Consider the following 21305-nt stretch of genomic DNA (forward strand, 5'->3'; position numbering starts at 1 on the left):
TTCTTACCTAAACCTGAACTGTACTTTCCTTCCCTTATTCAGAGCAGATGCACATCCCTCAATGTACTGTCCTTCTCTTTCAGTTTTAGTATATATTGCATGATATAAAACATGGCTGATTTAAAGTAGTCTGGACTGTTCCAGGATTAATATCAAGATGATTCTCAAGGCAGTGCAGTATTACATAACGTGTAAAATATTTTTAGCATGTTTTTGGCTTAAAGAAATAAATGCAATAAATGTGACACAAGCTCAAATATCAGTATGAAACAGTGTTTTTAATATATATGATTATTTTATACACACACACACAGAGCAGAGCAAGGAGTACATTTTAATGTAATATCCTGTGTACATGCAAATTTGCTTCTACAGTAATGTAACTACTCTTCATTAAATAGATCACAGTGTCTTTATGTGCAACGTGTTTGTAGACCATAGCATAGCATGAGCCAAAATACTGTTTACATAGTGGCATGAATTTAATCGATGGCATGCAATAACCTAAAAAGAGTCTAAAGCAGTTAATTAAGAACAATGTTTATTCTGTACCTGGATGGTCTTTTGTTTATACCTCATAAATAATTAACCAACATTCAACTAAATGTCCATTAAACTTAATTGAATTTTTCTATTTTTCTCTCTATTCTCTATACCCTAACCCTAGACCTAAACCTTTAAGATTTAGACTAATAGTAGAGTTAGGAATAGATATTTATTGTTTACGGTTTAAGGTTAGGTTTAAATGAGAATCATTTGCATTCATTTGAGAGTTCAGATGCTTTTAATAGATATTCAATAAAAAAATTGTTGAAAGTTTGTTGAGCATCTATGAGGTATCTATATTGAACCATTCAAGTAAAGTAATACCATAACAAATAAGCACACATATGGATATAATATTGAAGTTAATAATTGTACAGCTTAATCTTAACCACTTTTTTTCTCAGCGTGGATTCACACACATGCTGTAGGGACTGGGCGCATATGTGAAGCCCATCTGGCCCTCTAGTGTCAGCTCCTTTCCTGGGCCTGGGGTGAAGGTAAAATTTTGCAGCAGGGAGGTAAAGAACAAGAAGAGCTCCATGCGGGCCAGAGATTCCCCTACACACACTCTCCTACCTGTGGGACAGGGGTTTCAGTGTATCAGAAGAAATATTCACATGTAGTAGAAAATAAACAGTTATTGATTGATTTCCATTAGTCTGTTAGCAATACAGAGTATTTGTTTACCTGCTGAGAAGGGCAGAAAGGCGTCTCTCTTGCGGAACTGTCCCTGATCGTCCAGGAAGTGTTCTGGGTTGAAGGTGTCGGGTGTTTTCCACTCGGTCTTATCATTAAGTACAGATGACAGGTTAGTATTCACCGTAGTGCCCTAAAGGTGAGAGAGAGAATTTCATCAGCTGTGACACATTTGAAGAAGCATTTTAACAGATTTTATTTTCTTTACCGTTCATGTCAAACCTTTGGAATGAAGTATCCTCCCAGCGTTGTATCTTTAATGGCTTTTTTAGGGAAACCCAGTGGAACAACATTTCCTACTCTTTGCATCTCGTGGACGACAGCTTCAGTGTAGGGCATGTTGGGTTTGTCGGCCATGCAGGGTTGACGTGACTGTCCGATCACTCTGTCGATCTCCTCCTGCACTTTTTCTACAGAAACAGTACAACAGTTCTTTTATATACAGCTGCAAGAAAAAGTATGTGGATCCTTTGGGATTACTTGGATTTCTGCATAAATTGGTCATTAAATGTGTTCTGATCACACAACAATAGACAAACACAGTCTGCCATACAAAAAAGTATATGTTTGCATGGTTTTACTGAGCATAACATGTTAATATTCACAGTGAGGGGGAAAAAGTATGTGAACCCCTAGGCTAATGACTTTTCTAAGAGCTAATTGGAGCCAGGATGTGATGAGATTAGATGTGTTGGTTGAAGCTGCCCTGCTATAAAAACACACACACAAGATATGCCAAAAATACAGTTTTGTGAAGAGAAATTATCCAAAATTCCTCCTGACTGTTGTGCAGGTCTGACCTGCAGCTACAGGAAACGTTTGTTTGAGGTTATGACTGCCAAAGGAGGGTCAACTAGTTATTAAATCCAAAGGTTCACATACATTTTTCATCCTGCACTGTGAATGTTAACATGGTGTGTCCAATTAAAACCACGCAAAAATATAATGTTTTGGTGTGGTATTAGTTTAAGCAGACTATGTTTGTCTATTGTTGTGACTTAGGTGAAGATTAGAACACATTTAATGAACAATATATGCAGAAATCCAAATAATCACAATGGCTTCACATACTTTTTCTTTATTGCAACTGTACCTCATATTTGTCAAAAGGTTGTATAGTTACTCAAAAAACAGAAAAGTACATGATAAGTTAAAGAGCATGGCCTTATTCTGGTTCTTATAATAATATTTAATGGACATCTCAGACAGTTTTAATTTTGATAGACAGTGACTGCTTCATTTATTTGTTAAGAAAAAATAAATGTTTACACAAATTGCACACACATGCCTTGAATAACAATTAATAACCAGAAGGAATTAAGTGTGAAAAAGGTTTCATGTGCAAAGCAAACGTTAAAAAGGGTCTAAACTACAGTTTAGGTTTCTGTGTCAAACTGTTTTAAAGATGGCTTTGGCATTTCTAACTAAATACTGTGAGCTTCATAAGTAGAATTAACCGACGTAATTTCATAAACAGGCTCAACAAAACAACAGAAAATTAATAATAAGTAATTCAGGATCAAATGTAGCCCATGAAAAAAGAGAGTACAGCACTGTTGCTTGGTTCCTTAGTTCAGATGATCCTGCTGGTAATAATTGGCCACAAAATGATTAGTGCAAATTCATACATTTTATATTAATTCAGTAGCAAAATCATTGCGGCATGTTGCTTGAAACCATACATTGCATGTGTGCAAAGAGTGCAGCATGGCTTTCTGATTTCCTTGCTTTTACACATATACTAAATCTGGAAAGTAACAGGTGAGAAAAACTGAAAACTCTGCAGGAACATGTCTTTCAGCGAGCAGACTTCACAAGATGTAGCCCTTTGAGAAATAAGTATGTTTTATTTTTAATGTGTTTATGTTTTATGGATTATGTTAGAAACATAACGTTGACAAATGAATTAGCATACATAAAATAAAACACAACAGTAATTCTATACGCCTTCGTTAATGTGCATTTAATTGTTTAAAAAATGAAATATTGTGCTTCTGGCATCTGTGTGAAACTACTGAGAAGAGAGGTCAGGATAAAAGTGATCCTATTAAACCCCCATTAAAAGGTATGAGAATGGAATGGTGTCAGAGATCGACAAATCCCATTCAGGTTTAGAACAAAAAGGACATTTTGAGGGCTGTTGTAGGACCTCTTAAATTAAGAGTAGCAATGAAAACCGTGTGGGGAAAGCTGTGGTTTACATACTTTATATTCAGCAATAAGCAGTGGTGGCTCAGTGGTTGTAGAGCACCTGGCCATTGATATTGAGGTTGTGGGTTTGATATCTGGGTTTGGCAAGCTTTAACATGTGACCAAGGCCCTTAATGCTCCCTGATGGTCCCCGGGCACCACAGTCCACCACCCAGGGCACATGTTCTCACTGCATGTCACTGTGTGAGTGTGCTCATTGGTGTGTATGTGTGTTCACTGCACAAATGGGGTAAAGTTAGAGGTCAAATTCCATCTGTGCTTCCAGCACGAGTATGAATGATATTACATATTTACAGTACTCCTCTTGTAGTTTCAAAAGTAATGGAATTTCTGAATCTGGCTATTAGCTGATCACAACTTGATGGGAAGTTGTTTCAGTGTTTGGGCATTTGATTCATAGGTAACAATGACTTTAGCCAGAGCAACTTAGTGAAACTTGGAACCTTGGAGAGCTTAAAAATCTCTCTCTGTTAGAGGACTTGGGACAGAAAGCCAACTGTCTTTCTTCAGTATGCTCACCAAGGGCAGCAACCAAAGCATTGAAGGGAACATGTTCAGGTCCTTAATTGAGGCAGCTGCTCAAAACCGTGACCAGAAGCCTGTCACGGTGAAAAGTCTGGAATCTGTTTGTGAACTCTGGGGAGTGGAGGAAGCATAAAAATGAAGCACTGAAAGAAGAGGCCTTCAGAGTAGCAAAGTAGCTGTAGCATTAACAGCATTGGACAATATTTTTTGAACAATGTTTTCAGCTTAGAGCTGATAAGATGGAGATGGGAAACGGAACCTATTCTGGTACTATAGTTGAGCAGAGGAAAGAGCACCTTAGAAATTAGTTTTAAAGCAATATCCAGTTTGAGTCCATCATGGTGGGTAAAGGTTGTTGGAGTAAAACAGTCCCTTTCATAAGTATTTTGTGGATTTAGAGGACGCATGAAATTGCATGAAATCTCAGCATTTAAGGTGGTGTATAAAGTGGCAGAAATTAGGGTTCATTGAAGAGTGCCGGGCCACTGACAGGGTGAGGTGCTCAACAACCTAGAACAAGCTGAATTGCTCCTCCCAATTCTGAAGATTAACATGGAGGCAGAACAAGGAAATTTCGAATTGCTTGGGAACGACAGGAAATCTTCTAAAAGGTGATTAAATCAGCTGCTCCAAAAAGAATGCTTTATTTAGACGGCTCTACCTTGACTAATTCCTCTTTGATCTTCATCAGGAAAAAACAGGTGGAAGAAGAAGATTTGTGTTTGGATAGGAAAAGCATAAAACGCAGGACAGGTTTGATAAAAACGTTACTCTTCATATTTTCCAGAAAGGAAATCTGCTTTTTTGTTAAAAGTAAACACTTGAAGTCAAAAGTACAAACATGAATCGATCAGTACAATATGTAATGTAAATTGAATATAATGTAAATTAATAAGTGGACAACAATTGTATGACACATGCAAACAAATTACAGTCCAAATCTAAGGTATAACCTGGTTGTACTCACTCTGTATCTCAGGGTATTTCATCATATAGAGAAGACCCCATCGTAATGTAGTGGCTGCAGTTTCTGTCCCCGCCTCAAACATGTCCAGTGTGGCCACTACTAAAGACTCAATGTTAAAGCCGGCCTCAGGATCACTGTTTTTCTAAACATTTCAAACAAAGAAGGGTTATTTTCTATTCATATTCATTTATCAACTGAGAAATTAATTGATACACATTCTGCAAAACAACGACTCATCTCAAACAGACCTTCTCCATTTCCAGCAGGTAGGCATCTATGTAATCTCTTGGGTCTGTAGGATCCAAGTCTTCCTGGTGTTTTCTGACCTCATCTTTTAGGAACGCTACAATCTTCGCGTAGTTGGCAAAAATCTTCTGGTGAGGGCCAGGAAGATACTCAAAGAGACCAGGGAAGGCATTGTATAGCTACATGAGAAAATGCAAAAGCAATTAATGGAAATGCTTCGGTGATGATTATTTGTTTACATGGTTAAAATCTGAATTTGGACAGTTGCGTTCTTTTTAAAATAATTGCGTATATATACAAAGGATAATGCCTATAATGTGCAATAAATGCAGAAGAGTAACAAACAGGATACAAAACAACAAGATGGGAAACACGTGGTTAGATTAAATTAAGAGCAGTAGGGGAAGGTGGGGTGATTTGTGCCAGTGGGGAAGTTGTGCAACCCCCTGTTTCTAGGGAACCACAGAAGAAATTGGTCATGTGACCACACATTTTTAAAGTCAGCCATTTTACTCATCCTGCAAAGAATAGAGGTAAGCACATTTAAGTTCGAAAAACTGTTTTTTGCTGTTCAAAGTAAAATTTCTATGATAAAGGAGTTTTGATTGTTGTGTCTGAACATTGTAAGTTGTGCCACAACTAACCCCCACTTATAAATATTTTAAACATGTTTTTTTGTAATTGTACATTGTATTCTTACATTTTATCACTACAATCTGACTATGTGACTGGCACAACTCTCCCCTACATAATTGAGTTTTGTGCAACTAAATGTCAGCTGCAATAAAGTCAATTGTATTATAAGTATCCTCTAGTCCACATGTGTCAAACACAAGGCCCGCGGGCCAAATGTGGCCCGCCACGTCTTTTTATGTGGCCCGCGAGAGCTTGTAAAATCTTAGTGTCTATAATAAATAGGTCAGAAGCGTTCTTTGACCAAAAAATACATTTCCCACAATGCTTGTCGATTGTATTACCCGCAAAGTTACGGCTTACTGCCACTACACGGCAGTGTAGTCATTGATGTGGAAACCCTGCCGGAGGGAAGGTGTAACTTCGCGGGTGGAATTGAGACATACAAATGTTTATCCCATAATGTCCAGAAAAAGAGAAGTTGATGCAGACGGACGGCTGTGCTTCAAGGCGAAAGACCGGTATGCATTTTGTGTTACTGACCAAAATAAACGCTTTTTAGAAGAGATATAAATTATGTGTAAATATTTATAAGACAATAGCTGATAAAATCTGTTTTAATGAGGTTAATAAACATCACTGTGACATCGCTAGTCGCAGTTTCACCTCAGCAAAGGACGAGGAGGTGAATCACTTATCTAACCAGCCTTTACTGATTTCTGCCCCCAATAACCCTTTCAATAACCTCCAATAGCCTTTAATAGTCTCCAGTAGCCTTCAACAGTCTAACCTTGCAGCCGTGGTGTGTTCTAAACTCCGTAGTTATAAACATCCTGAGGTTAGCAGCGCGCTAACTGACCTGTTTATAATGTAATCCGAGCAGTGACTCCGGGATGGCTGCTCTAAACTGCTGCTGTTAGCTGCTTGGGCTGAAATATGAACTGTAGAGAGCTGTATTATCCGGTTAGTGGGGTTATTTTATTTCATACACAGAAGAACTTAAAATTTTAAAAACGCTCCAGACTGGCTCAGCTGAGCCCTGTAGCCCGTGGCCGGGCTGTAGCTCTGACTCAGTAAAGACTGTGGGCTTGTGCTGCTGCAGCTCCCACTAGTGGTTGGATGAGGAAATGCTAAATCTGTCACGTGTTCTTAACAGCTCACAATTTTTGATTTTATATTTATTAAGCCTCTTTTCAGTATCAAACGTTTTGATCAAAGTTAATATAACTTGTATTTTATGTCATTTCTATTCACTTGTATAGTTTCGTTCTTGATTGATGGAGTTTTTGGATTTCATAACAGGATTTATGTTAATAGAGCAACAAGCAAACATTTTTTCCATGCAACTGTAATATTTGATTGAATAAATAATATATTGAGAGTTATTTAACATTAAGGAGTAATTACATTCATTTACATATATTACATTTGGTTACATTTTCTTATATTTATAAGTTACATCTGGCCCTCGGAGGACAGCCAATATGCCAATGTGGCCCTCGGCCAAAATGAGTTTGACACCCCTGCTCTAGTCCCACTGAGTAGTTCCAGGCTTAAGGCTGAAAAATACTAAATGTGATTAAATACTTTATGTTTTTTTATTATATGACATCAAAATGACAAGATATTAAACTATGTGTAAACTCTGAAGAAATGAACAAAATTGGCTTTAAAACATGAGCATCATTGTCAGCTGACCTGAGACTGAGCAGAACCAGCCAATAAGATGGCTTCAGCATCCAAACGCAAGATAGTAAGGAAACGCTCATCATGGTATTCGAAGCGATGTCCAAATACTAGAGCAGAGATGATATTTGACACAGCGTTGTTCAAGTAGTACTGAGGGTCAAAAGGACCTGTGTGGAAAAAGGTACATGAATACATCAAATACATGTATTGGAAAGTACTTCAAAAACTTCAAATAGATCTGAGCATAATCAATATGGTATAAACTGTTAAAAATCTGAACCACTAGTGGAAGGATAACATATAAAAAAATAAGTATTGTCAGTGTTAGGCAAGAAACATTGTGACATAACTATAATTTAATGCCGTTCTTTAGATTTTGTCAAACTCCAGTATAAATGGACCAATAGAAATGTTCCAAGCTTCTCCTGTAAAGATGCTATTTTATTATGTCTTTTTTGGTGACTGTGACTATATATGTTTATTCAATAATTAACACAATTAGACATTAAACATTACAAATAATGCACCACCGTGCATTATACATGCTTCTATAGTTTGATTCTTTTGGCAGTAATTGTGTTTATTTGACACATTCATGTGGAAACATTTGATACATTTGAATCAAGCAGGTTCAAAGAATCATTCTTTCATTAAGTTTCATCCAAAACATGAAAAAGGCAGCCACTATTCTTGTTGTGCTCACACCATTTCACTGGACATTTCATTGCACTTGGTACATTAAATTATGGTTTCTGTTCTGTGAGATAGAAATCAGCCTGGATTATTGAAGCTAGCATTGGGTTGAATGTTAGGATCAGAGCAAGCTGTGTTCTTCTGCACTTCCGGCCTCAAACATTGTTGGAATCCAAACTAGCTGACTTCTTGACCGTGGAATGAAATGTTGGACAGCTGCACTGCTAAAGAACCACAGAGTTCTGGTTTAAATGACAGACCACTTACCCTTTTCATCTCTGAAAGCATCACACAGGAACGTGGTCTCCTGTTGGATGCTCAGCTCAAGGTTCTTCTTTGCCTCACCAAAATGGCGCAGGTGAGTGTTGGCAAACTTCCTCTGCATCTTCCACATGTACCCATTACTGAGGGCCACACCTGGAAAACACACCAAATTATCAGTGTAATTTTTTGCTCTATAGCTTTTTTTCACACAATACTTTTTCACACGATACCTTTTACCTTACTTGGTAAATTTGACAAAGCATGTTTACATGAAATCTAGTTTAGCGCCTATGTGTGTACAGAAGTTAAAGACCCATTTATTCATAGAGTTCCTAAAGTATTTTGTATATATATATATGAAAATGCCATAAATCACACAAAAAGCAAAAAGATTAATTATAAACATAACTAGGAAGTGGCCATTATTTCATAAATATACATTGGATGCTGTGAAAGATCCCAAATCCATTCTAAAGCAAGTTATTGTTCTATTTTTGTTAAATAAAACAGTACTGATCCAAATAATTTCCAATTTAAAAAATGTAAAATATTTTAAAAAATGTAATGTAAATAAAGGTCAAAATGGCAAATTCTTTGAATATTACTAAGTGTCTCTATCATTCTTTACTTACCAATTCCTTTGAAGACTTTGTGAAAAAGGGGAACAACAGGACGATCAATAAAGCTGTCCAGCTGAGTGACGAGAGCCTCCTTCACCATTTTGTATCCAGAGATGAACACTACTTTCTCGCTGCCCCATCTCAGACTGAAAACCTCCCCGTACTCCTCAGAAAGCTGAGTCACAAAACATAATTATTAATTATGATTAAATTACCAAACTCACAAATGTACAACCTTCTGTTATAAAAGAACGTTTGAGGGGTTTAAGTAAATGCAGTTGTTTAGCTTTGAATTAGCTTTGGGAGTGATGCAAAAAATAGAAGCTTTGGCCCCTCTAAGCAGCTGCCTAGCACTATAAAATAAATAAATATATATATATTTATTCCTAGTTTATATATATATATATATATATATATATATATATATATATATATATATATATTTATATATATATATATATATATATATATATATATATATATACTAGGAAATATCTATAAAATGGATAAACAGGATAAGAATGCTCAACATATTTCAAAATTGTAAAGGTTTATTGAATAATTAACTGTAACATACAAGTGAATGGAGTGGAGTGGCTTTACTACACCTTATAACCTGACTGGTAAAATTCATACATAAGATGCATCGGATTATAAAACGCACTGACAATTTTTGGAAAAATTAATGGATTTTTAGTGCTCCTTATAGTGCGAAAAATAGAGTATGTTTTTATAATTGCTCAGTAAACCCTGTTCAACTGAAGAGTCAAAATAGTGTCGCCAACTCTTCAGTAAGGAAAGTAGCTATTAGCTGTCCTAAAAGTCGCTAAAAGTCGCCTAATTTGATGATGAGCTAGATTTACAGTGTGTTCGTGGAGCGGTGTGGATGTGCGCTGACTGTGACACTGCACTGTGAGTCAAAATGAGCATGTGTGAAGTAGTTGGCCTCAACTAGGATCTAGGTACAAGGGTTCAGCTACAATTTGTATTTTTTTTTTTTGTTAGACCAACTTTTAACAAAAAACTTGCTAAAAAATATTACTTAAGGCAATTCATGTTCTTTAGTTTCCAGTGCAATATTTTTTGCACAGCTGACTTTAAAAATCACATTCAGGAGAACAATTTTAAGTTTTATTATTTACAGTGTGGGTCATAGAGTGCGTTTTGTTTACCTACCTTGTCTATAGATCTGAAGTCCGGCCCTGTAAAGATATTTCCTACAAAGGGCAGAGGTCGGGGTCCTGGAGGAAAGCTGGGAGGATTTTTATTTTTGATGATATCAATAAGCAGCAGAACAAGAAAAAGTCCTATCAGCCAGCTAGAAAAGTTAAGTTCCAATAAATACTGAAAAATCATGGCTGGACTGATGAACAAAATCCTTTTAGTAAGCTTGTTTTTTCACAGTCCTGCCTCTGAGTGTGCGGTGCAAGTATCTGCAAGTTGTGTGCAGCTGGGCTGGAGCTGAGGGAATGGGTTATGTAAATTCTTCTGGTTTCCTGGAAAAATGGGCAGTGCACCATATCCCTACTCCCTGCATTCTGTCATTAGTCAATACACACAGATAACAAACATGATAAAAAGCTCAGTTGTGGATTATTTAACAATTGTTATGATCACGGGGTAGTGGCACATTGTTTATTCAGTTACCCCTACAAAAAGAGCCAGTGCAAGAAAGAGCTATTTCATGCTCCAGTTATGTCAAAGGCCATTTGCATAGTTGGACCCAGAAAACAGCCCCAACCCTCTCCCTCCCTTTTACACAACCCCCAATGTTTGTGAGGTCCTTCCTTTTCCTGCTATTGTAAATGGCTTTAAAGTAGAATGGACTTTTTGGACCTTTGGTGTAGTAAAACCTGATAAAAAGTATCATGATGACCTTTGATGAATAGCACACCTCCGTTCTCCTACAGGGTTCTGAGATCCAGACATTTTAACAGTTTGTCCAAACACCCTTCAGACTGGGTGACAAGGGGCATAATTTATATATATATATATATATATATATATATATATATATATATAGACTCCTCATAGCCTGCCTCCTTGAGCTGGCTGCTATGCTATGTGGAATCTATGTATATATGTCTGTTATATTCAGTTCAGTGATGGCAGCGCCTGGAGCTGAAAGCTAGCGTTATAGAATGTAAACATTGACATTTAAAAAGCTTCTTGTGCACAAGTTATTAAGTTATATGCCCCAATACCTCAAATTTTTGATATTTTAATTCACAAAATGTGTGCAAAAGAACATTTTAAACAAATAAACAATAAGTAATCTGAATTGTATGTTTTAAGTTGTTCATGATATATCAGGATAAATTATTACGATTTTTTTTTTCTGATGATTTAACTCACTCAGCATCTTCACAAAAATAGCGCCATGTGTCTTACCCTCCTTTAACCCTGATAAGATGTTTGGGTCTGTGGGACCTGTTTTCAGTTTTTAGTTTTAAAAATATATATATAAATATAATATAATCAATTTCAGACTAAGATTCAAACTAAGATTTATTGGGCATTTTCTGTGCGGAACATAAATCAAAAAACATTAACCCATTCCCCTCCCACCCCCTACACACTGTTGCAAAATTGGAGCACCCAACACTTCTGTACTTCTACTCTTCAAACTCAGTGAAGAAGTTTCAGAATTGACGCATGTATATATGCAGTGCACACACAGTGCAACAGTTTTAATTGTACATTTGCTAAATATTTAGTTTACGGTAATTAAATTACCAAAAATGTGTGGCATTTCTAATAATACATATGATTTAAAATGGTAACTTTTAACATGTGAATTGTTTATTTTACCTGGGATAAAGTAAACATCTATAGAGTATTTCAGAAAAAAAGTTTAATTATTTTTCCTTATTTGATGTACAGACATTTGATCATTGGAAAAATACTAAATGTGGAGATGTGCAATCAATAAAACTAAACAAATTTCTAGAATATCATTTCAGGAAGTCCAACTTCAGTTCAAGTAAAAAGAAAAACAAAACATTTTTATAGAATGTAGATATATGTAAGCATTTTTTATTGTACAGATATACAGTACATCATTTGTATCTGTCATACATATCTTGTTGATTGATCGGCACATATAAAAAAAAACAAATATACATATAGATGTTTTGACTTTCTGACATTATTTAAATCTGATCTGATCATCATTCCCTGAATTTTGTCAAATTTCTTGATAATTTGAGCAATACAATTAAAGAAAGTTTACATTTTCTTGAATTATAAGTTGAAAACATGTCTTTTCCTAAAATAATGATTTGTAGATGCAGAGCTTTTGCATGAAAGCCACACTTTTCTGTCATTACTATATTGTTAAACATATGAGTTACATACATGCATTTGTTAAATTGTAGCATAAATGTATGTCCCCTATTGTTTAATTTGTCTAATGTGATTTGTCACAAATATTTCAATGTATAAACAATAAATGTTAATTTATTGTTAATTGTGTTAGTACAAATTATTTTAACAAATATGTTTTAATGCTCACCACCAATGAGCATTAAAACATATTCCTAAATCTATCTATCTATCACCATACACTGTACACTGATACACTGTATAGACAAAGGTATTGGGACACTTGCTCATTTGTTGCTTGTTTTTTTCTGAATGAAGGGTATTAACCTCTTGAAACTTCATTTGGAAACATTACATTTCTGCATTTCGAAAACTTTTTTTTTTAAATTAAGGGTATTAACCCCTTGTCCTCATATGGAGACACTGCCTGTACCATCTAGTGGTCACATGACAACATTACACTCAACTGATTGAAAACAAGATTGCGGGAAACGGAATCCCATTCAAAATTTCTACAGCCAGTCCAGACAGAAATGATCATCCAATTTTAAGATTCACACTGTACTTAGTGTAGAAAGCTACACTTTTGTTTTTAGACCAATTAGGTCCTTCTGATCCCAAATATGCAAGGATCATTTTAAAAGTTCAAATAAACTACTGTCTCCATGAGTACATTGTTTTTTTTTGTTTGTTTTGTTTTTTTTACTTGTTTTGGCTTACTTATCCCAAATAGCTAGGATAAATTAAATATACACACCAAGCAAAAGTTTAGAAAGTTTAGTGAACATAAAGAGAATGTTTAGTGCTAATATTAGATCATATCTGAGAATTTATGCACATACATTGGACCACCATTACACCAGTACTTTAGCTCCATAGCTCAGTCCTGGGTGTTTACATCCATGTGGCCTGAACTTGGCTTGGTACAAATTGCCAACACTTTTATTTCAGTGCCCAGAAAAGCCACAGTACATTTACTCATATGTGTCAGGAACTCTCAAAGTAACTAAGAACATGCATTAGACGTAGCGTCCACAAACATTTGTACATATAGTGTATATTAAAGCATTCTTAAAAAAAAAAAACGTTTTATTATACCACATTATTTAACGTTGAGTCACACACATGCGGTAGGGATGGGGAGCGTACGTAATTCCCATCAGGCCCTCTAGACTCAGCTTCACTCCAGGGTCTGGGGACAACGTAAAGCGCTGCAGCAGGGCGGTGAAGAACAAGAAGAGCTGCATGCGGGCCAGAGATTCCCCTACACACACTCTCTTACCTGTGGAACAGGTAAATTGAGTAATGTAATTAAAAAAATGACTAAAATCATTGAATAATTATTTAATGACATGTTGTGTGAAGATATGGGTCTGATTACCACACTACAGAAAAAAGCTATAAGATTTATTATTATGAACTGTTATAAACCAGGCAACAAATGATTTATTAATCTACATGCTTTATAATTCTGTGATATAGCTGACATCAATTTTGAGCATATATCCCAAACTTTATTCAGAGTTTCTTCGAAATAAAGACAGCAATTATAAAAAAGCGTGAGTACGAGTATATTTAACAAATATAACAAATAGTTGTTTATCTATCAGGGGGAAAATTTTGTGGATAATCAATAATTTAACAATATGTAGTTAGAAATAAAAATAATTATATACAAGGGGGTAATCATGTATGCAAAGTGGAATGATCTTTTATACATGAAATTAGTGAAATGTCCAATGTTGCTGTTTTTTAATTGTCACTGCATTGTATAACATAAAATTGTATATTATCTAGTAAAAAAAGTAAAGGTCAGAATAAGCTACAGCATTAGCCTGTTTAAATTCAAGCCATATTTTTAATAGTTTCCTTTTTACTTATTTATTTATTTATTTTCCTTTTTCTGCAGAACCAGAAAAAATCTAAACTAATCTAAAAAGGCAGTGGTTTCAGTGTATCAGAAAAGCATTCAGAAGTTGTAGCAGAAAAAGGAAGTGCTAAAATGTTAATATTTTTGTTTCCACTTAGCAACTTAGAGTTGCATATTTGTTTACCTGCTGAAAAGGGTAAAAAGGCGCCTCTCTTGCGGAATTGTCCCTGATCATCCAGAAAGTTTTCTGGGTCGAAGGTGTCGGGTGTTTTCCACTCGTTTTTGTCCTTAAGGGCAGAGGTCAGGTTAGCAACCATAGACGTGCCCTAATGATGAGAGAAAGATTCATCAGCTAAGATGCACTTGAGGAACAACCGATATCATTTTCTTTACTAATTTGCATCAGACCTTTGGTATGAAGTATCCTCCCAGTGTTGTGTCTTTAATGGCTTTTTTGGGGAAACCCAGAGGAATAACATTGCCTGCTCTTTGTATTTCATGAACGACAGCTTCAGTGTAGGGCATGTTGGGTTTGTCGGCCATGCAGGGTTGACGTGACTGTCCGATCACTCTGTCTATCTCCTCCTGTACTTTTTCTGTTTAAAAACAGTTCATATTATACCTTATATTTGTGTAGTAAGCAAACAAAATTTCAAGTGATTCAAATATGACTGAAGAAACAAACAATATATAAGCAATAACAATATACTCAGAATTAATTGCACATTTTAACCATTATACAAATACTTATTGTAAGATTTCATGAAGCACTTAAAGTAGCAGTCCTTAAACTGAAAGCAGTAGTGTTTCTGACTGGGGAGAGGACAAAATATTAAAATAAATGGAATCAATATGCTTCTGCTTAAAACAGGGTGTCTGGTAGTCTGGCTGTAATAGTTTTTCCTGGCTACCTGAGCAAAAATGTAGTTGCTAATGCTGGTGATTCAAGAACAACTGCCAACATGGAGATACCAGAACAGCAAACTCGGTCTTTATCTGCTTAATCACACGTCATGAAACCAAAGAAACACAGAATTAGAACTAAGAAGAGCTAACGAGATTAAAGAGAGCAAGAGTGATCATCTTGTAATCACTAAAACCACCAGATTCATTCATTCTAAGAAAAGACTGCATCACAGTGCATGTTTTACTTTTTAGCATGTTTACAGATCTCACAGACTGTCACTTTAATTCAATTATTAACACTGTTTGTTTTTAAGTCATTCCATGAGCCTATGTATAGTTATTTAAACTGCATTTGCTTACTCAAATCACTCAAATGTGTTCACTAGATTTTTGTCTTCGTTGTTCTTCCAAAGTTCATGTGGGAAGCAAACTATAAAAGGTCATTTTGTCCATGCAAATCATGCACATTGAGAACTACAATTAAAGTAATGTACAGTTTATTGAAGAGAGCATTTGTAATCAAATTAATAAACCTACCTCCTAAATCTGTTGTAATGGAGCATTTAAATGCAGGTGTTTATATTACTTTAAAATGATCACTATATTTAAGGTACCATGTTGCTTTAAGCCATAATAATATACTATATATATGGGTATTATAACATATATTGATCCCTAATATCTTAATTAGGGCCCCACAGTTTCTCTGTAGGGTACCAGGGCGTACCCTCCATCACACTTTGAGGAGTAAAAAAGAAAAGGCTTTAGGAAGCTATCATTCCCCACATATTGAGAAGCAGGACCAGGACTTACTACAAAGATTTATTATCACACTTGTAATATGAATAGCTGGGGATCCACAATTGGGTTATTTGGAGCTATAGGAATATAATAGGAATGCCTTGTTTGGATTGATCTTTAAACAGGGATATTGTTTAATTATTTTATAATTATTAGCTAAATAATTATATATAAACAAGTGAGGACATTATCACTAAAATGTTATTTATTTCCACATTATTCTAAATTATATTTTGTTATGATTAGAATTTTATAAAAAGCCTATGTACATATTTTAAGGACAGGAATTCTTTATTGTTTATTGGAATATTTATATTTTATTTTTCTATTTATATTTTTTTCCTGTTTCTCTTCAAATTCATCTGGCCGATTGTCCCACCCATTCAGCGCTATATCCCTCTATCACTAGTGATGGCCCAACACCAGGAGGGTGAAGACTAGCACATGCCTCCTCCAATACATGTGAAGTCAGCCAAGGAACTGCTGCTGATGCAGCATTGCCGAGTAGCATCACATCGCACTCGGAGGAAAGCGCAGCTGATACATCAGCTCACAGATGCCTTGGAGTGATGAGGGAAGAGAGCACCATCAACCCACAGAGAGAGAGCAGGGCCAATTGTGCTCACTTGGGGCTGTGGCAGCTGATGGCAAGCTGCATGACCGGGATTCAAACTGACGTCCTCTCGATCATAGTGGTAGCGCCTTAGTCCCCTGGACCACGCGTAGCCCAAAATCTTTATATTTTTATATAGTTTTTTTATTACATTAAAACAAACAGAAAAAGTCAGAAACACATAATTAAACCAATGTAATGTAAATGATTGTGTATTTGCACCCTGTATGTACTTACTCTGTATCTCAGGGTATTTCATCATGTAAAGAAAACCCCATCGTAATGTAGTGGCTGTAGTTTCTGACCCCGCCTCAAACATCTCCAAAGAGGACACTATTAATGTCTCAATGTTAAAGCCGGCATCTGGGTCATTGTTCTTATAAACAGAGAATAGAACAGTGTTACATGTATATTTGGAACTTCTAACATCCACTAAGAAACACAGAGACCTAGAATGACTCATCCCAAACAGACCTTCTCAATTTCTAGTAGGAAAGCATCAATGTAGTCCCGTGGGTTTGAAGGATCAAACTTTTCCTTGTGCTTTTTGACTTCATCACTTATAAAGCTTGTAATCTTATTATAGTTGGAGAACACTTTCTGGTGAGTGCCAGGAAGATGCTCAAAGAGGCTTGGGAAGAAATTGTACAGCTACAAAAAAAGCAGAGACATTAGATAGAAAAGTGAGCCTAATTGTTTGATTTTTAGATCAGATGCATATATAAGGGTATATGCGTACATGCCAAAGCATTGGTAAGACTTTATAATACTGTTCCATAGTTAATAAGTAACTAAGTAGGAACTAATGAGAAACTAATTAATAGTGCTGCATTAACACCTAAATATTTTCTATTAACTACCAGGGAGTACTGAATAATTACTCAGTAGATAGTACTGAACTAATATATATATATATATATATATATTTTAATGATGGTTAAGCAGAGTAATACACACTGTAGTATTTTACTATATGTTGCTAATATTTGGAAGAAACTGATGATAATAAGGTAATTAAGTTTACCACTACTACAAATGGTGTCACTTGCTTAGCTAAGTAGTTCTCTGGGAGATATGTAAGTCTCAGTAATTATTGTGGAGTTAATAGTGAACTACTATAATCAAAGTGTTACCCTCATCGTCATTCTCTTAGTAACAAAATCTACAAATAAAATTATTTTTCCTTTCAATTTTAAAGCAAATAGGTACAACACAAATAGTCATTTGTGCATATCATATGTGCATTTTGTCAGTTGGTTATATTGCTATTCTTTGTTGTCACTGGAATGAGAGGTTTCTTTAGGCCCATTATGCAGCAAAACAGAAGCATTGGACTAAATAGAATATATATATATATATATATATATATATATGCAAAACAGCAAAGTACATTAAAACTATACAGACAATTTGATTACAAATGTCTGATTTAAAGTTAAATTTGATCCAATTAAATAATTGAATCCAGTCTAATCTCTAATAATAAGACATATTTTATTTTATTAAAATTCTACAAACTCACCTGAGCCCCAGCAGAGAAAGCCAGTGAGATGGCTTCAGTGTCCAAACGCAAGATATTATAAAAATGCTCATCGTGGTATTCAAAGCGATGTCCGAATACTAGTGCAGAGATGATGTTTGATACTGCGCTGTTCAAGTAGATCTGAGGGTCAAAAGGGCCTGTTTGAGGGAAACGTCACATAAACACATTACAGACATTCTTAAAATTACTACTTATTTGATAGACCTGTGTACAATGTATGCCATAAACAACTGTTCAAAAGTTTAGAATTATGAATTATTACAAACTACATACCACCATCATTTAGATACTTCTTTATTTTGACTATTTTGGCAATAATTAAGTTAGTATAACACATAAATGTACAACTGCTGGAGTGCAAAGCCTTATTTATTTATTCATTTATTCATTCACTTTCTCAGAAATGTGTAGCTAGACACTTTCCTTATTCAGCTGCTGCTTACACCACCTCACCCTTATGCCTTTTTTTTTAGCATCAGGCTTATTGACAAGAGCAGTTCAACCTATGCTCTCCAGAACTTCTTGCCTCCAAAACTGTGATATATGTTGGACTACATCTAGCAGACCTTTTGACAATGGAGTGAAACTTTAGACGGAAAGGCCGATCAAAAGCACCAGACTTCTCAAGTTTCCTTAATAATACTTAATAATACATTATTGCACAGAGCAATTACCCTTTTCATCTCTGAAAGCATCACACAGAAACGTGGTCTCCTGTTGCATGCTTAGCTCAAGGTCCTTCTTCGCCTCACCAAAATGTCGCAGGTGAGTGACGGCAAACTTCCTCTGCATCTTCCACAGGTACCCATTACTCACACCTACACCTTTAAAACACTCCAAATGATCAGTATCAGTAAATATACCTGTATATATCTGACTGTCTACTGCTCTCGTGGGTCATGCCTTTACTTACTAAGTCCCTTGAAGATTTTGTAAAACAAGGGGACATCAGGACGATCAACAAAGGTGTCCATGACGAGGGCCTCCTTCACATTTTTGTATCCAGAGACAAACACTGTTTTTCCAAAGCCCAATCTCAGACTGAAAACCTCTCCATACTTGTCAGCAAGCTAGGTCAAAAAGTAGCACACAATTAATAAACACAATCCTATGTGGCAAAATGTTTAAGAGGAGTACGTGCAGAAAAACAATTGTTTAATTGTTTAAATTCAATTTTCTTACATATGAATGGCAACTGTTCTTTATAGTCACTAAAAAACAAATTTGTCTTCTATTGCTTTCATACTTTTCTTGATTTTATGAACAGTGACATGCAATGGTTTGGCCATCTTGTTCAGAATTCCTGTGAATACTGGGTACACGATGAACAGGGGCCGGTTAAACCAGTTAAACCAGTGCGTAAGTTTGTACGTAACTTCAGATTTACGCATTATTAAATCAAAACTTTGGGTTGCACCATACAAACAAATATATACGTGGGAGCAAGTAGCTACTAAATATTTACACCTACCCCTGAGCAAGTGCAAGCTGTAACTAAACCAATACAAAGCAATACATGGCTTTTTGGAGCTTTGAGCAGTATTAAGGCTCCTTCCTACCTGCACTCACTCCTGAAGGCTTACGCTACCTCCCGCCGCTGCGCTCCTCCAATGAACGTCGCCTCGCTTTACCAAACAAACATTCACACAAAGCACAAATCCAGACTGTTCTCATACAGAGTTCCCCAATGGTGGAACAAACTACCTTCCACTACCAGATCAGGAGACTCTCTCGCTATCTTTAATAAACTCCTGAAGACTGAGCTCTTCAAAGAGAACTTACTCTCCTAACACCTCTAACACACTAACTACTTCTAACCTCATTTCCTTCTTCCCCTCCTTCAGTCATCTATCCCACTATTTCCCCTTGACCTCCTTTAGGCCCTATCTAAAGATGTTTTTAACTTCTATTACTTTTGTACTTCACTATTGTAAGTCGTTTTGGACAAAAGTGTCTGCCAAATGTAATGTAATGTAATGTAATTAAACAAAAAAATTTGCTGCCGGGTGTTGGGATACAGGCTACTTTTGGTAAAAATAATGCAATATATATGAAATAATATATCACGCAAATAATATATCACTCATATACTATACATTATAAATTATCCTACATATTATCCAATAATACATGCTGTTAAGGCTGTTTATATTTATACTCATAATTATCTGTGCTGGTGGACAACTGTGTTTGATGTTGATTGATGTTATACATTTGTTCTTTATGTAAAAGCGACAATCGGTACTGACTTAAGATACAACGTAAAGGTTAGTAGTTACTCTCTGTAGTAACTAAGAACTTTGTAAAGACTTCACACAAATTTAAGAAGGAACTTAACAGGTAATGCTAATATTAAAACTAGCTTTTTTTAGTTTTAGGTCTCAGTTTGAAATGCAATTACAAATCAGCAGTTAAAAATCAGCAGTCCGCAGTTAAAAAGGCCAGACAAACCTGTGTGTAGGATTGCTATGCTGTATTTAGACTATAGAGTGCACTGTTCTACTGTGCAGTGATACGTGCACAAATATGATCTTTTTGGGAAACTCAATAGAAGTGAAACTTTACTGCATCCTCACCACAACCTTTAGCGTTAAACATCAAACAAGCCTAATTCACTTTGGAAATACACGTTGGGTCACAGAGTGCATTTTTTTTGCTTACCTTGTCTATAGTTGGGAAGTCAAGGCCACTGAAGATATTTCCAACAAAGGGCAGAGGTCGCGGTCCTGGCGGAAAGCTGGGAGGATTTTTATTTTTGATTAAGTCAATAAGCAGCAGAACCAGAAAAATTCCTATCAACCAGCTAGAAAAGCTAAGTTCCAATAAATACTGAAAAATCATGTCTGGACTTGTAAGGAAAACTTCTGCCTGTGAGTGTATATCACAAGTGTCTGCCTGTTATGTGCAGCTGGGCTGAAGTTAAAGGAAGAATGAGATTATGCAATTCCTTAATGCACCCCATATCCCCTCCCCTGTAATCTGAGATTAATCATTTATCAACATAAGAAAAAAACTAATTTGTACTGTGGACTGGGAAGATCAGAGTTATTTCACAACTATTCCAGTGTGCAAATGTTCGCTCCAAGTATTTAATTTAATACTGTTTAATAAACACTGTTTGTTCGGGCACTTTCTAACTCACACTAGATGTATGGAAC

General features: G+C 35.7%; 2 protein-coding genes across 2 annotated transcripts; both read right to left on the reverse strand.

The window, feature by feature from the left end:
- Positions 1 to 259: 259 nt before the first annotated feature.
- On the reverse strand, positions 260 to 10550 carry LOC103036008 (cytochrome P450 2J2). The gene is made up of 9 exons (XM_007259506.4): positions 10267 to 10550; positions 9103 to 9265; positions 8474 to 8623; positions 7523 to 7680; positions 5194 to 5370; positions 4946 to 5087; positions 1465 to 1652; positions 1234 to 1375; positions 260 to 1122 (listed from the first exon to the last, which is right to left on the reverse strand). Exons 1-9 carry the CDS (start codon positions 10444 to 10446, stop codon positions 947 to 949), a joined length of 1476 nt encoding a protein of 491 aa, XP_007259568.1. The 5' UTR covers positions 10447 to 10550; the 3' UTR covers positions 260 to 946.
- Positions 10551 to 12106: 1556 nt separating this feature from the next.
- LOC103041527 (cytochrome P450 2J2) lies at positions 12107 to 21074 on the reverse strand. Its single transcript, XM_015608428.3, has 9 exons — positions 20809 to 21074; positions 19061 to 19217; positions 18822 to 18971; positions 18127 to 18284; positions 17079 to 17255; positions 16842 to 16980; positions 14693 to 14880; positions 14469 to 14610; positions 12107 to 13696 (listed from the first exon to the last, which is right to left on the reverse strand). The coding sequence occupies exons 1-9, from the start codon at positions 20986 to 20988 to the stop codon at positions 13521 to 13523; spliced, it is 1467 nt and encodes a 488-aa protein (XP_015463914.2). The 5' UTR covers positions 20989 to 21074; the 3' UTR covers positions 12107 to 13520.
- Between the last annotated feature and the right edge of the window lie 231 nt (positions 21075 to 21305).

Source organism: Astyanax mexicanus, chromosome 1 (genome assembly GCF_023375975.1).
Source record: "Astyanax mexicanus isolate ESR-SI-001 chromosome 1, AstMex3_surface, whole genome shotgun sequence".
NCBI classification, from domain to species: Eukaryota; Metazoa; Chordata; class Actinopteri; order Characiformes; family Acestrorhamphidae; genus Astyanax; species Astyanax mexicanus.

What these genes read in the sequence shown, in the direction of transcription:
- LOC103036008 (XM_007259506.4), bottom strand. Translation starts at nt 10,446, where the DNA reads ATGATTTTTCAGTATTTATTGGAACTTAACTTTTCTAGCTGGCTGATA. An exon ending in CAAAGTCTTCAAAGGAATTG is followed by an intron (nt 8,624 to 9,102) that starts GTAAGTAAAGAA and finishes TGTGTTTTCCAG; the next exon opens with GTGTGGCCCTCAGTAATGGG. An exon ending in CTTTCTGCCCTTCTCAGCAG is followed by an intron (nt 1,123 to 1,233) that starts GTAAACAAATAC and finishes CCTGTCCCACAG; the next exon opens with GTAGGAGAGTGTGTGTAGGG.
- LOC103041527 (XM_015608428.3), bottom strand. Translation starts at nt 20,988, where the DNA reads ATGATTTTTCAGTATTTATTGGAACTTAGCTTTTCTAGCTGGTTGATA. An exon ending in TGCTTTCAGAGATGAAAAGG is followed by an intron (nt 18,285 to 18,821) that starts GTAATTGCTCTG and finishes TCCCTCAAACAG; the next exon opens with GCCCTTTTGACCCTCAGATC. An exon ending in TCCTACTAGAAATTGAGAAG is followed by an intron (nt 16,981 to 17,078) that starts GTCTGTTTGGGA and finishes TCTGTTTATAAG; the next exon opens with AACAATGACCCAGATGCCGG.